At 42.5% G+C, this 16022-nt stretch overlaps 1 protein-coding gene across 2 annotated transcripts in view; it reads right to left on the bottom strand.

Annotated features, from left to right (window-relative positions):
- The window catches only part of LOC139411047 (solute carrier family 23 member 2-like), an 81753-nt gene that overhangs the window by 11892 nt on the left and 53839 nt on the right, over nucleotides 1-16022 (bottom strand). For both annotated transcript variants that reach the window (XM_071156839.1, XM_071156838.1), the window contains 6 exons: nucleotides 13834-13932; nucleotides 12997-13113; nucleotides 8862-9019; nucleotides 1917-2005; nucleotides 1285-1355; nucleotides 628-809 (listed from right to left, as the gene is read on the bottom strand). In XM_071156839.1, coding sequence (XP_071012940.1) covers nucleotides 628-809; nucleotides 1285-1355; nucleotides 1917-2005; nucleotides 8862-9019; nucleotides 12997-13113; nucleotides 13834-13932 — 716 coding nt within the window. The remainder of the gene's footprint in view (nucleotides 1-627; nucleotides 810-1284; nucleotides 1356-1916; nucleotides 2006-8861; nucleotides 9020-12996; nucleotides 13114-13833; nucleotides 13933-16022) is intronic.

The following is a 16022-nucleotide window of genomic DNA, read 5'->3' on the forward strand; positions in this document are numbered from 1 at the left end:
AAACATCCACTATCTGCTTTGATATGTAGAACAGTTTTGTCAAGAGAACCAATAACCCGTTGTTGAAGACTGCAAAAAAAAGATAGCCGAATCCAAAGGTGTAATTCTCAAAAAACACAATGAAATCAATTAATTGATAACTCAAAGAAGTTTACATAGCAAAGAAACACAGATGTTATGTTGTTTGAGATGAGTCGCAAGACAAATTTTCCCGAAAGAGACTAAATAAATAAATGAATAACAATGTAGCAGACACAAACAATTACCAACAGTCCTTCTGAACCTAGGCCTAGAGGACTCTGTCTGGAGCACTAAGGGTTCCCACCTCCATTCCGCAGGGGCGACTGCGTCTGCCGGTAATTCATTCTGATTGGCTATTTAATGGGCTGCTATGATAATTGATTGGCTAAGGATGCCTCTGTGGGGCGGGAGTCAGTCTTATAGGATAACAAAAGATCGATAAGATAAGAAATCATTTTACTTTCTGTTTTCACCTAAATTTGCCATGCATCATAACAAGACAAAGACAACAGACACTATAGGAAAACATATAGAGGGCTGGGGAATGTATAGGGGACTATACAAGTAGTCAGTCAGCAGAGATTAGAGCCACAGTATACTACTCACAGCATGGCGATGCCCCAGTGTTTCCCTGCTCTCTCCCCTGCAGCCTGGAAGCCAGACAGGCCGATGAGAGCCACAGTCGGGGTGATAGTTAGGGGCCCGATGTATTTCAACAAGAGCCCAGGGAGCCCCAGGAAGCCAATACACACCTCTATCAGAGACGACACAATGATAGCCCCCTGGATCTGGAGGGCAAAGAGACAGACTTTGGTACAGCCTTGATAGTCTATCGACGTCCTCGTCTCTAATTCTATTCATTGTGACATCGTGATTGAGTTACCGCCTCACACACGCATCAAAACAGGGTTACCAAACCCGCTTACACAAGCCTTATAAAAGGTTAATGCGAGTTAAAGGCCTCTGTCACACTCTCACACACAAACACACACGCACGCAAACACACAAGGCCAAAGGCTGAGTCACAGCAACAGGTTTAAACAAACATCATCATTTAGAACTCTATCTACTCTACGTTTCAGTGTAGGCCCAGAGGGTATCACTGGGATGTGCTATCTAACATGGGCTTTGAACAATACTGACACAGAACACAGGAGTAGACCTCTCGCTGTACACTATGCAGTGTAAAGATTGGATACTATAAAATATCCCCCATGTCTCCTGCTCTCTCCCCTTCCGTCTCGCATTTAACTTCTCTCTCACCTCTCGTATCCGGGGATGCCAGATGTGTTCAGTGTTGAGCAGCTCAGTCTCGTTGAACATGGAAGGAACCACTGACAGAGGGACGGAGAAGGTAACAGAAAGAAAGATGGAGTGAGAAAAAAGAAAAGAAAACAGAAAGAACATAAAAGAAAGCTTAAAACCCATATTTATCATTCTGTTATCGTAAAATAAAAAAAGTTAAGTCACGGTTTGTTTTCTGATCTATCACCATGGAGGATCACAAGTACTCTGGCTGACGCCAGTTCTCAAATAGCCAGGCTAGTTCACAAGGCGTTTTTTCATTACTTTTATTAGTTCTACTTCCAGAGTAATGAAACTTTCATGGAACATGGAGGGGCATGACTACTATCGATTTAAACTTAATAAAATCTAAATCTACAAAAAGTGAGATACAAGGTTTTTCCAGGACACCGACGTTATATATTAGCACACTGGCACCGAACCTGGAAACTTCATCTGATGCCAACCTGAAAACCTCATCTGATGCCAACTGAGGTGCCAGTCAGCACTACTGATGCCAGCTCACGTGGACAGGAGAGTGAGGGTGAGACCAGGTCATAATGAAGGCACTCGTGGGGTGTGTGTATGTGTATACGCGTGTGTGTGTTTACCTGTAGCGTTGCACTTCCACTTGTCTAGTGACAGGATTGCTCTGGCGGGAGCCAGGAAGGCAAAGGCACTTGCCTGGAACAGAGGAAGTCTGGAACAACAACCACACACCAATACACACACTAAGCATCTTATTAACAGATTATTATCTTTTTAGCTAAGTGACAACACACACACCAGCAACTCACTCAATTAGAACACACACACACACATTCCTCTAATACACACACTAAGCATATTTGTTTAAGTGATATATGTGCTTTAGAATGAAAATAATAAATATGTAGTTTCCTTGAATGCAGTTTATGGACAAGGAGTGACTGTAACCCACATGTAAAATTGCTGAAAACTGTAAAGTCAGTTATCATAGTGTGTGTGATAACAGCTGTCACATGATGGTTATGTGATGAATATGCCAGTGTTATGTAGCCCTTATGGCTGTGGATTCAAGTCATGTAACCAACAGTTCTCCCGTCTGTCCAATAGGTGTCACTAGTGAACACAGAAGCAGGGTCTACCCTGGCTAGGTAACAGCAACAGCATGGAAACTTACAGAGCTGTGGCGCTGGAATGGAGCAGGTGGTGGCTGATAATTAGCATTCATTTGAATGCTGGCCAGTCAGTGTGCAGGTGGACATCATTATTAACTCTAATCAACAACCAGATTGATGAGATCAATAAATGATGAATAAGCATGGAACTTATATCCATGGAAATGTACAATGCAGGTGAAATTAGCTATGACAACAATGAATAAAAATAGGAGGACGACTAATAACCAGTCATGACACATAAAGACATTTGCCTGTTAAGAACCTTTAAAAGCTGCTCTGTATTTGAATGTTTGACATACATCAAATTAACTATCACTTTACTAACATTATTGTTATTACACTGAACAAAAATATAAAACGCAACATGTAAAGTGTTGGTCCCATGTGTTCATGAGCTGAAATAAAAGACCCCAGAAATGTTCCATATGCACAAAAAGCTTATTTTTTCTCACATTCTATGAACAAATTTGGTTACACCCCTGTTAGTAACCATTTGTCCTTTGCCAAGATAATCCATCCACCAGACAGGTGTGGCATATCAAGAAGCTGATTAAAACAGCATGATCATTACACAGGTGCACCGTGTGCTGGGGACAATAAAGGGCCACTTTAAAATGTGAAGTTTTGTCACACAACACAATACCACTGATGTCAAAAGTTTTGTGGGAGCGTCCAACTGGCATGACGACTGCAGGAATGCCCACCAGAGCGGTTGCCAGAGAATTGAATGTTCATTTCTCTACCATAAGCTGCCTCCAATGTCGTTTTAGAGTATGGCGTCATGTGAGCGAGCAGCTTGCTGACGTCAACATTGTGAGGGCAGGCATAAGCTACGGACAACAAACACATTTGCATTTTATTGATGTTAATTTGAATGCATGGAGACACCGTGATGAGATCCTAAGCCCCATTGTTGTGTCATTCATCTACTGCCATCGCCTCACGTTTAAGCATGATAACACACGGCCCCATGATCTGCACACAATTCCTAGAAGCTGAAAATGTCCCAGTTCTTCCATGGCCTGCATACTCATAGACATGTTGACCACTGAGCATGTTTGGGAAGCTTTGTATCGACATGTACAACAGTGTGTTCCAGTTCTTGTCAATATCCAGCAACTTTGCACAGCCATTGAAGAGGAGTGGGGCAACATTCCTCAGGCCACAATCAATAGTCTGATAAACTCTATGCGAAGGAGATGTGTCATGCTGCATGAGGCAAATGGTGATCACACCCAGTACTGACTGCTTTTCTGATTCACACCCCTACCTTTATTTTTTAAAGGTATCTGTGACCAACAGATGCTTATCTGTATTCTCAGTCATGTGAAATCCATAGATTAGGAACCAATTCATTTATTTCAATTGACTGATTTCCTTATATGAACTCAGTAAAATCTTTGAAATATTTGCATGTTTATATTTTTGCTCAGTATATAGTAGATTAGACTGAAAGTAGGCCATTTGAGTGTCATCTTCACTGACGTGTGTGTGTGTGGGGGGAGTGAGACAGATGGAGAGAGAGAGAGAGAACAAGAGAGAAAGGGGGAGAGATCGTGACAAACACAGACACCAATTTACCCAGCAGCACTCATCTACTTCAGAGGGTCACATGTTGTCCCCAGGTGGGACCAGCTGTGCACACACTGACACGCAAACACACACACACACACACATCAGTGCTACACTCAGACAGAAACACTTTAGAAATACACTGGTAGGGGCACATGTCAGCACACACACAAACGAGTCACCTTTCCTAGAACAGTGTGTGTGCTCACTGATCTGACCTCACTGGACACTGTGACTCATCAAACACAGCCACTAGCACTCCTCACCACTCACTCTCCATTTCTCTTTGCCTCCCTTCCGCCCTCCCCTCATGCCTTTGTCGCCTCTTATCCATCTCTTCAGCCCTCAACCTCAGCTGCCCCCCCCTCCTCCCCTCCACTCCCACCCTCTCCACGTTGCAGAGGTGACACAGATAGCTGTGATTTGTGACACAGAAATGACAGTCATTAGTGAAAAGATGGACGTCATATTGACGTTTGATCAGTTGGCTACAGATTGTGTTGTGAGAGATATACAATGAAGCAGAGAACAGCTCTCACTAACAACTTCTCAAATGCTTCTTTGAGTTCTCGCAGCCTGTGATAATGTTCATTACATGGCACAGAAGTTTTTTTTTTTTAACTGATCGGGGCATTAGAGGTCTGCGCGGGACGGATTTATTTATACCGCTCCTGCAGCTTTCATACCGCACCCGCCGACTCCCACTACAACAAGAATTGGTCGCGAAACCAAACGCAGTACCGCAATTTTAGGCGCATAGGCAATATCAAAATGGGCAAATATAACCTAAGAAATACATAAATTAACACTGAATCTCACGTGAACCATTATATTAGACTATCGGTATTACCCAGATATATCAGCCAATAGGCTAGACGTAGTTTTAATATAGCAGAGTTGGAGAGACTTGCATATTCTCTTGAGCTATGTTTTATAGGAGTGGGACGATGTTCAGACGGAGACAATACGGGTGATCAATATTTATGTCTAGGTATTTATCAATATTTATGTCAATGTAGTAAACTATAGCCTAATCATATTTATTTAGTACATTTCCTTGGAAAGATAATTGCCCAGTGCTTCTCCACCTATGCATAGGCTATATAGCCCACTCTATGAATATAATAATAACAATAAAATAAATGGCATTTTATGAGACGCTTTTATCCAAAGCGACTTATAGGCTATACATGGTCACTCCAACGTCTGCTGTGGCCATACAGCATTTACTGTGAGGCGGACTCCGCAGAAGTCAGAGTAAACATACTTTTTTCGCTTCGCTAATCTGTGGTGAAGGAAGTTGTAAAGGAAGTGAGTTTGTGTTTATACAGGATTTCACGCCCCCACCTACCGTCAACTAGTCATGTCAATGCGGAGCCCTCCACATTGTTATATATATATATATATATATATTTTTTTAATTAGCCCTTTTTCTCCCCAATTGGTAGTTACAGTCTTGTCCCATCGCTGCAACTCCCGTACGGACTCGGGAGAGGGGAAGGTCGAGAGCCATGCGTCCTCCGAAACACAACCCAGCCAAACCGCACTGCTTCTTGACACAAGGCCCGCTTAACCCGGAAGCCAGTCGCACCAACGAGTCGGAGGAAACACCTGGCTACCGTGTCAGCGTGCATTGCACCCGGCCCGCCACAGGAGTCGCTAGTGCGCGATGGGACAAGAATATCCATGCCAGCCAAACCCTCCATAACCCGGACGACGCTGGGACAATTATGCACTGCCTCATGCGTCTCCCGGTCGCGACCGGCTGCGACAGAACCTGGACTCGAACCAGAATTTCTAGTGGCACAGCTAGATCCCTGCACATTGTTACATGTAGAAAAACATGTTGATTGCTGGTGCTGAATATGTCTATATCGGTCTGCTAATACAGGATTAGTAAAGGCCCAGGGCATTACTTTTGTGAAAAAATGTAAACAAAATATATTTGAGTGTTTACCAGCATTTGTAACTTGAGTCTGATAATTATCTGTACAAAACAGTTACTCTGATAATACTTGTGGAACATAAAAATACTTGCTTGATATGTTTTCCAGTTTCTTGAAATACTTTGCAAACACAACTTTACTTCTATGTTGTTACAGTTTTTGTTTTAGGTTGGACTTTAGCACATGTAGCTCGTTAGTGCATAGGGCACACCGATTCGTGTCACCTCCTTATGTGTTACACCTGTGCTGGTTGCCATCTCCTTAGTGGGAAGGTCTTTCACCTTTGCTTACCCACGTGCTATTTAAGAGTGGCTGGCCTAGTTCTCCAGTTGTCTTGGTAGATGGTTAACACTTTTAGTTGGTGCTCCCTACTCTGATTTCTAGACAGGCAACTTAACTAGAAGCAGCGAATTCTGATTGTGTGAATGCAGCAGCAAATGTGCTTTTATTACAATAGGTAGGCTAACACGGATGAAGAAGAAAGACAACTTTTTCCAAACAATCTGCGGGACAACAAAAAATATTTATCCCTAAGTTATCTGTCGGAAATCGCAGCCCTCTATGGTGCACAATTGCTATGTATAGGTTAATCCTCTGTGTATGCAAGTGCTGTGTATGCTTCTCTGTGTGATCAGTCCTAACTGCAGGACTAAAGACAGGAGAGTCAGGTCCATAACTATTGATACCCTTGATAAAGATGAGCAAAAAATACTAAAATAAATACTGTGCTATATTGCATGCTCAAAATGTAAATTATATTTTACCATAAGTATGAGGTAGTTTTCTGCATATTCTTTTTTTCCCAACGACAAACCCACCACTGGTGTGCATGGCCTTATAGCTATGTTTTAATGTTATCTGACCGTAGAACCGGTTCCAATCCAAGTGCCAATGGCGTTTATCAAACTCCAGGCAATGCTATGGTCAGATGACATGAAAATAGAGCTCTTTGGCCCACATTTATGGTTCTTCGGTTGAAGGGTTCAGTTGGACACAGCTTAAATTACATCAATCCATTTTTCACAGCAGTCCTATGTGGCTGAACGCCTGGTTTCTCCTTGAGCTGAGAGGAGTGTGTGAGAGCCAGGCAGACAGTGGTCTGCCATACCACTGGTCTGTGAGTGTATGTGCAGTTATTTTCAAGGCTGTAGCCTGACTATTAGACACTGTAGCCGCTGAAACAGTAAAATACTGCTTAATTCTCTCGTTTCACACAGGAATCACTCAAGGCCATGAGACTAGCGGAGTACCTTCTGTGTGTGTGTGTGTGTGTCCAGTGTGTGTGTCCAGTATGTGTGTCCAGTGATTTCCTGTCAGTGCTGCTGTGTCTTGGCCATGAGACTGAGACGTGCAAACACAATTACAAACAGATTACCATGACGTGACATGGCATCTAGCAACACATTCACGTGTGGTAGCGATAATAACCATGGCAACAATGATGAAACCTGGCTGTGGTATTTCTAAAGGATATCGTATTTCTAGAGTGAGCGAGAGAGTGGGCAAGGGGAGGGAGAGACAGAGAGGAGAGAACAGAAGGGCATCTCAGGTCACACTGACTCACGGAGTCAAATTTGAACCTCTAACCACAGTGAGGAGAGGAAGAACTGAAAAAGAAAGAGGGAACGAAAAGGAGAGAAAAAGAAAAGGATAGAGTGTTTCCTGTAGAGGGAGAGGTGGAAGAGAGAGAGAAAAAAATAAAATGGAGTGCTTGTTTGTCCATTCAGTCAATGCTCCTCACCATGTAGCCCTAAACATATCCCTAACGCTAACCACATTGTGTAGAATGTAAAGCTAAGGATATCTTCTCCCACAGTCTGGTTTACTGTTGACACCAAACATTCATGACATACTCAGGCCGACAACCCAAATGGCTCCCTATATCATAGTGCACTACGTTTGACCAGAGCCGTCAGAATATGGTGCCAGTTTGGAGGAACCCCCGGACACTCAGAACATTTCAAGTTTAATGGTCAGTCTGGGAAGAGGGGGTGCAGCTCTACAGTTGGCCAAATACACACACCCACACTTTCCTGCCCTGGTGCTAACCCACTCCATGCCAGTTACCAACAGTACAACTTCTGGCTCATGTGCTTTCAGAAACTGTTGAGTCACATGCACACACACATTTTGCTACACCCGCAATAACACCTGCTAAATGTGTATGTGATCAATAAGATTTGATTTGACACACACACACACACACACACACACACACACACACACACACACACGAATGATAGAGGGATAAAGAGGAATGAAGGAGGAACAGAGGAAGAGAAAGGATGGAGGAGTGACTTTTCACAATCACTTCACTGTCTATTATGCCAACATGGTACTTAGAGAGAGAGGAGGGAGAGCGAGGACAGAGGAGAGAGTAGGGGGTGAGAGGCAGAGGGTATAAGGAGAGAGAGAGGAGGGAGAGCGAGGACAGAGGAGAGAGTAGGGGGTGAGAGGCAGAGGGTATAAGGAGAGAGAGAGGAGGGAGAGCGAGGACAGAGGAGAGAGTAGGGGGTGAGAGGCAGAGGGTATAAGGAGAGAGAGAGGAGGGAGAGCGAGGACAGAGGAGAGAGTAGGGGGTGAGAGGCAGAGGGTATAAGGAGAGAGAGGAGATGGAGAGAACACTAGAGAAAGAGAGAGGGATGTAAAACATTTTACAAGCAGTAAAGGGGAAAGTGCAGGAGAGAAGATCAATAGCAGAGTATTCTAGAGTATTATGGACATAGGCCTGTAGCCACAACACTGGCCTACAGTTTCCCTTGGTGCCTGCATATGCCCTAAACCCATCACTGTGTGTGTGTGTGTGTGTGTGTGTGTGTGTGTGTGTGTGTGTGTGTGTGTGTGTGTGTGTGTGTGTGTGTGTGTGTGTGTGTACCTGCAGCCCAGTGTCGTCTGTAGCAGGGTGGTGATTCCCACACAGAAGAAGATAGTTCCTATGAGCTGACTGGTAGCCCACTGGTCAAACCCTACACACATGGCTTCAGCTAGCAGGAATGGCACCGCAATGGTACCACTGAAACATGTCAGGTAGTGCTAGAGTGAGAGAAGAGAGGGTTAAATTGTGAAAGTGTGTGTGTGTGTGTGTGCGCGTGCAACAACTTTCATAAGAGTATGTTTTATAAGCATCAGTGTGAAGGGGAGGGGCTTAGTTACATCAGAAGTGGGGAGACTGTGTTACATCATATGGGTTATAGAAGGGGAAATAGGAGGACACTTGAATAAGCAGTGAGATGGCATTTTTTGATCTGGGCATGGCTGCATCTGAACATTGTCTGAAGTGGCTTCCACTTTTTGTCTCCTCTTGTTCATCTGCACTGGTAACAAAGGACAGGTTAAAGCAATAGGGAGGATCCCGATCAGGCATTGCCTTTCACCTCTCCAAGTATTTCACATCAGTGCAGATAAAGGAGAGGAGACAAGGAGAGGAAGCCATGTTATTCAGTTGCAGCCTAGGTAATAGAATATCTCTGAGGACACAAGGCAGTTGTCATTATTTGCATATTACATAGAGAGTCAACATGGCATTATTTGCATATTACACATATAATCAGACAGTCAACTGCATAAAAACCAGTGGCGACACATCATTCAGGGCAGGTGGGGCAAGCAATATGCTAACTAAATTCATGGTTAATCTCAGTGTCTTTGTGGTCCAGTGTGTACAGCTGCTGACAATGGCACACATACGCCAGAGTAGGCATGGATTCGAATCCGGCCCACTACTGCCCTTGATATATTTTGAGGAACTAGTAGTACTCTTACTCAAGCAATTTCTGAAGGAAGTAACTTACTTTTTACTCCATTACATTTGACCAAATCACTTTGTTACATAGATTTATATTATTATATAATAATAACCAAATGTAGCGAATTAAATTAAATGTACATTGAATCAAACTATTGGTTCCCTTTTACATGTATGAACACTTCATAACCCCTTGACCAAGGAAATGTATTCAAAATAGCTTGTCATCAAAACTCTTAAGTCCATTGACTCTCAAAAGTCGTCCGTCAAACGCAGTTCAATCTCGACCACAGCTCTTCATATTTTTGTTCTTGGGTTCTTATCCAGATGCGAGGTAAATTGCACTTTAATTACCTTCTGCGTTTGCAATATTATATATTTCTGGAGTAAGATAAGTATTTCTAAGATATAATTCTGCTGCTGAAATCGAGTTGAGGACAAGTGCAAATGAAATGCATAGGTAGCTAACTAGCTAGTTTTGGCTAACCCAGAATTTGACAGAAAAAGATGAATCTCCTGTTTTAAGCTCCTCATACGATCTTCGTTTCCCAACTAGTCACTTTGTTATTGGCAAAAAGAGTGAATAGAGTAATCAGATGTGTGTGGCAATAGCTAACTAGCTATCATATTAGGTTGAAACTAGATACGCTGTCTAAGCTAGCTAACTGTAGTGTCAACCATGTAACTAGCTAACGTTAGCTAGATCAACGGTTCAGTCTACTGCAGCATCCTCCCATGCATTGCTCTCTCTCTCTCTCTCTGTCTAAATGTCATTCAGTTTTGGTGACAGGGCCTATAAGCACCTCTGTCATACAGTCAGTGTATCATCTCAGTAAGCTTTTTGTGCCAGAGTCAGAAATCACTTTTTTTTTGTGTCTTTTTATTTACAGCTTGTAGCGGCACAACCGAGGGTGAGTAGAATGGGCCAGCTAAGAAAAGAACATGCTCTTCAAAGTAGAAAGGATGTTCAGAAGAGAAGGAGGGAGTGTCAATCCGGTTCTCTAGAAGAGATACAGCTAATCAAAAATGGATTTTTCGAAGCAGGTTAGGAGAATTAACGTAGCAGGTTAGAGTAGATTAAGGTTAGGAAAAGGGTTAGGATTAGCAAAAATCTATAACTTTTTTACGTCAATTTAAGTCCACTGTGAAATGTGTCTGATTTGCATACTAGTAACATGATTGATAGTGACATTTCAGTACTGATTGTTTGACTGTTGTAACACTAACCTGTTCATTCTGAGTGAAAAATTAAACATCACACTTGCTGTAAATATTTTTAGTATGCATTTACCATCACATACACTTGAAATTATATTGTGAAATAAAAGTTCATTAATGGTATTGAAATTGTAAAATAGTTCCAATGTCTCGAGTACCATATAGCTTTATGAAATTGTGCACATTGAAAGATATTAAGTCAACATTGAAACTGTACAGCCTACGGACTTTGTTTAATGTCAGTTTTCATTGGAGAGTATCTGTGCTGGGGGACATCTGCAAGCTAGATCAACGTGCTGGTGATGGTGCTGTCAGGCTTTAATAATAAATAAATTGCACTAAGTTGTTATCCTTTTGTTTCGCTTTCACAATTTACCAACAGGTGTAAAAAAATTACCAAACAAAATTTGTAACTGGAACTTAAGTAGTTTTCTGACCAGATACTATTTTTACTCTTACTTCAGTAGTTTCTTAAGGCTGAAATGAGTGGTACTTTTACTTAAGTACTCTACCCACCTCTGCAAATTATACATAGCCTAACTATAAAACATGGGCGAGCATCCACACTGGAGGAAAGTTCATCGTTCTACAGTACTGTAGGCCTACATCTGTCAATCATGAATTTAGCCAGGGAAACACAAACAGTAGATTATCTGTGACTGAATAAGCTAATGGGTAGCCTATAGGAATATAATAAAATAACAAGGGGCTTATTGCAACCATCGATGGCACTAAATTATTGCCAACTGAGGTCTCGTTAAACCATCAATATGCTCTAAATTCACCCACACAGCTGATCTCAATTGCAAGCATTATTGGTCACCTCTACCGCTTCCAAATAGATGATGTCAGTATTACCTTAGTCAGAGATCTGTAGATAATGACGAGATGCTCATGTCTTTGCCCAATGGGGGTCGTCCCAAAGGCAGGCAACAAGCTTAGATCTGCATATTAAGCCCATAGAAACGCATTGGGCTTATTTTGCAGAGAGTGAGCCTTCTCACTTTGCCTCTTCCTCTCTGCCTTTAGGCCTGCTTGCAGCCAAAGTCTTTCAAGATATGTTTGCCCTCTGGTTGGTATTGTCATCGAAACAATTTGGTCCATTTTTAACAGACTAAGGGCAATTGATCTATTTTACAAGCATTCTGTACAATAGAAATAAAGAATTTCCTCGTTTAGACACTTGTATATCGTAGCCTAGTAGAGACCAATAACTACAATGCGTTATTAAGCTATGTAAAATGACGGTTGTTGATGTGTATGGCTGCATCTCAGATACATTCTTGCACATTTAAGTGTTGCAGTAATACAACCTAAGCCTATAGCATGAGCGAGCGAGAACATTATTTTAAGATAGCGAGCCCTGATCCCAATGACTCGACTGCCCTCGAATGGAGAGAAAGAGAACTGCTAATTTTTTAGCCAATCACAAGACTCATTTTAATTTCCTGAACCCCTTCTCTGCAACAAAAGACTGATCAAGTTAAGATCAGACATCTCTAAGACGTTTTTCTACAGACCCAGAGTCAAATGAACTTGTGGATACCATGTTTGTCTCTGCGTGTAGTAACAGTGCTAGAGGCTTCACTAAAGACCCGGATTCGATCTCAGGCTGTATCACAACCGGCAGTGATCGGGAGTCCCATAAGGAGGTGCACAATTGGCCCAGCATAGGCCGGGTTAGGGGAGGGTTTGGCCGAGGTAGGCCGTCATTGTAAATAAGAATGTGTTCTTAACTGACTAGTTGGAGGTAGTTAGAGATAGCTTCGCGAGCCAATGCTAATTAGCGCAATGACTGGAAGTCTACAGGTACGCCATGTAGACTTCCTGTCATTGCCCTAATACTAGCTCGCATTGGCTCGCGAAACTACCTCTAACTTCCTTCATACTGTACACCGAGACATACAAATGGTATCAACAAGTTCATCTGACATTCAAAAACGGCTTCATTGCCAGAATCTCACAATACCCCTTTAAAAAGGTAACCCAGAGGAACCAAGGGGGATGTGTTTGTGTGTGTGTGTGTGTGTGCTTGCATGCGTCTCACCTGTAAGCCCAGGAATATACACAGGTACCAGGGAGGAGTGTCTTCAATGGTGTAGATCATGTCCATTCTCCTGGCGTCCATACTGTCTGCACTGTCCAAAGTCTCCGACATGGAACTCTACACACAAACAAAATGGTGAGAACTATAGATGTACAACCTCAAAAACACCACAGGCTATATGGTCTCTGGAGTAAAGGGTTAAGACTAAGTGTTTGTCTAAGTGTAGTTTAGTGTTACAGGTAGCAATCTCTTTGTAAGTGTGTGTGCCCGAGGGAGGTAAAACCTGAACCCAACCACTCTAGGGGCTGTCAATAAAGCATTAGTTACTGACATGAGTCACATTTGGTAGGATGAATTATAGGCCCAAATGGCCTATTCCCTATTTAGTTCACTACTTTCGACCAGGGCCCATAGTCACAGGCTGATGAGGTCACAGCCACATGTCCAGACAGAGACAGAGGGGGAGGAGTGGGGAGCGGGGAATTCAGAATGAAAGAGAGAAACTAAAAGATTCAGCAAGAGAGTTTCGTAATGAAGAAAGACTAGGGAGGGAAGGATTTAGAAACGTAGAGGGAGAGAGAGAATAAGAAAGAGAGATTCAAACAGACACCGATGAGAAATTCTTCCTGCTTCTGTGACCTCTCTCTCTCAGTCTCTTGTCTTGTTCTCACGCGAGGGGAAAAGTGCAGAGTCACAGTGACAGGGAGAGGAGGGGATGATCAAAAGAGCAAGCTAGGGGAGAGAGGGGGAGGAAGGTAAGGATAAACAGAGGATGTAGGGCGATTAGTGAGATGAGAAGGGAGAGTTAGGAGTTTGAAGTGTGCGTGCGCCTTGTACTTTCTCTCCTCCCTGGTTCTCTTCAGTGTAGACGGCCATCAGCTCAGTGTCTTCAGTGTCCTGCTCTCCAGCGGCCTGTCCCACTCCGTTAACCACCACCTATAGTACAGCACAGACAGATACATGGCAATACTCTATCCATCTACAGGACAGTACATACACAAACAATGTCATTATCACTGTCTCACTCCCAACAACATGTATTTCAGACCCTTCAACAGCAGGTCTACAACATGTCAATGAAGGAGGAGCGGTAGAGATCGTATCATGCAGAACATATAATGCATGTTTACAATACATATAATAGAAAGTGCTATGGTAGGTTTGTTGCATTCCAAACTTTTGAATTAAGTGTTATGCTCATACACTGTGCATTTGCAGTGATACCGTCTGTTTTGGCAGAGCAAAAACGCCCCCTTAAGTGTTTTGCAAACAGTTCACACACACACACACACACACACACACACACATTTTTATTTAACCAAGGAAGGGTTAAAAGTAACACAACTAACACACTTGCGTACGCACAAGTGTGTGTGTGTGTGTGTGTGTGTGTGTGTGTGTGTGTGTGTATCTGCAAGAGAGAGTACATTTCAAGGAAAGCAAAACAAGGACATTGATAATGCTTGGGTAAGGTTAACAAAACTATTGGACCTAACACACAAGGACAGCCTCAGTGTTGCTTTGGGGGCCTTTGCAGCTCAGCTTAATAAAAAGGAACCAGGGGAAAAGAGGGCCATAAGTAAATTAGTTCCTTCATTAGTACATGCACTGGTCTATTCTTCACACTGACAGACACTCATATGCTCTAGGGATCCAGGGTGTGTGTTGTATCCTCTTTGATGGTTGTGTTCTCTGTCTGTGACTTGGTTAGCAAATTATAGATGAAGGTCACGAACACACACACTTTGAGGATGCGTCTTTGCATCTCGTCTGTCAGGCATGAAAAATAACAAATGACTTTCGTTCTGACTCAAATGTCATCGGCATTAAACTGTGTGTGTGTGTGTGTGTGTGTGTGTGTGTGAGAGAGAGAGATAGAGAACCTTGCCTGGGGACACATTACATTTGATCCTACTGCCCATTTTTCACTAGCTTGTAAAGATCACTTCTGGCAGAGCAGACAACAGATGAGAGACCTTAGAATGAACTGAATATTAGGTTCTAGACAATGGATCCTAAATGAAAGAATATACATTACACGGTCTGTTTTTGTTTGGTTTTTCTGTCTGTCTGTCATTTGTATTTATGGACATTAACTAATGTCCCAGAACATCACAAAACTAGTAACCTTGGGGAAGGCATGCAGGGAGAGAGCTATGGAGGGGAGAGCGAGGTGAGGATTAAGAAGAAAAAAAATGACATAAGGGAGGGAGGTGGGACTATTGCTGTACAGGTCATTGAGAATAGCCACTGTGTCCCTTTGTCCACCTCTGTCCCATTCAGCCATTCAGTAACAGCAGAGAGGAGCATGTGAATTGGATACTTATAATAAAACAGTGCATTCAGACAGTATTCACACCCTTTGACTTTTCCCACATTTTGTTGTGTTACAGCCTGAATTTAAAATGGATTCAATTGAGATTTTGTGTCACTGACCGACACACAATACCCCATCATGTCAAAGTGGAATTGTGTTTTTAGAAATGTTAACAAACGAATTAAAAATGAAAAGCTGAAATGTCTTGAGTTAATAAACATTCAACCCCTTTGTTATGGCAAGCCAAAATAAGTTCAGGAGTAAAAATGTTGCATAATAAGTTGCATGGACTCTGTGTGGATAGTGTTAGTATTTAACATGGTTTTTGAATGACTACCTCATTTCTGTACCCCACACATACAATTATCTGTATAGTCCCTCAGTCGAGCAGTGAATTTCAAACACAGATTCAACCCCAAATCCAACACAACATCACTGAGTACCACTCTTCATATTTTCAAGCGTGGTGGTGGCTGCATCATGTTATAGGTATGCTTGTCATTGGCATGCACTAGGGAGTTCTTTTATGATAAAAATAAACAGAGTAGACCTAAGCACAGGCAAAATCCCAGAGGAAAACCTCATTCAGTCTGCTTTCCAATAGACACTGAGACAAATGCACCTTTCAGCAGGACAATAGCCTAAAATACAAGGCCAAATACACACTGGAGTTGCTTACCAAGATGACATTGAATGTTCCAGAGTTGCC

This window comes from Oncorhynchus clarkii, chromosome 6, assembly GCF_045791955.1.
Source record: "Oncorhynchus clarkii lewisi isolate Uvic-CL-2024 chromosome 6, UVic_Ocla_1.0, whole genome shotgun sequence".
Lineage (NCBI taxonomy): Eukaryota > Metazoa > Chordata > Actinopteri > Salmoniformes > Salmonidae > Oncorhynchus > Oncorhynchus clarkii.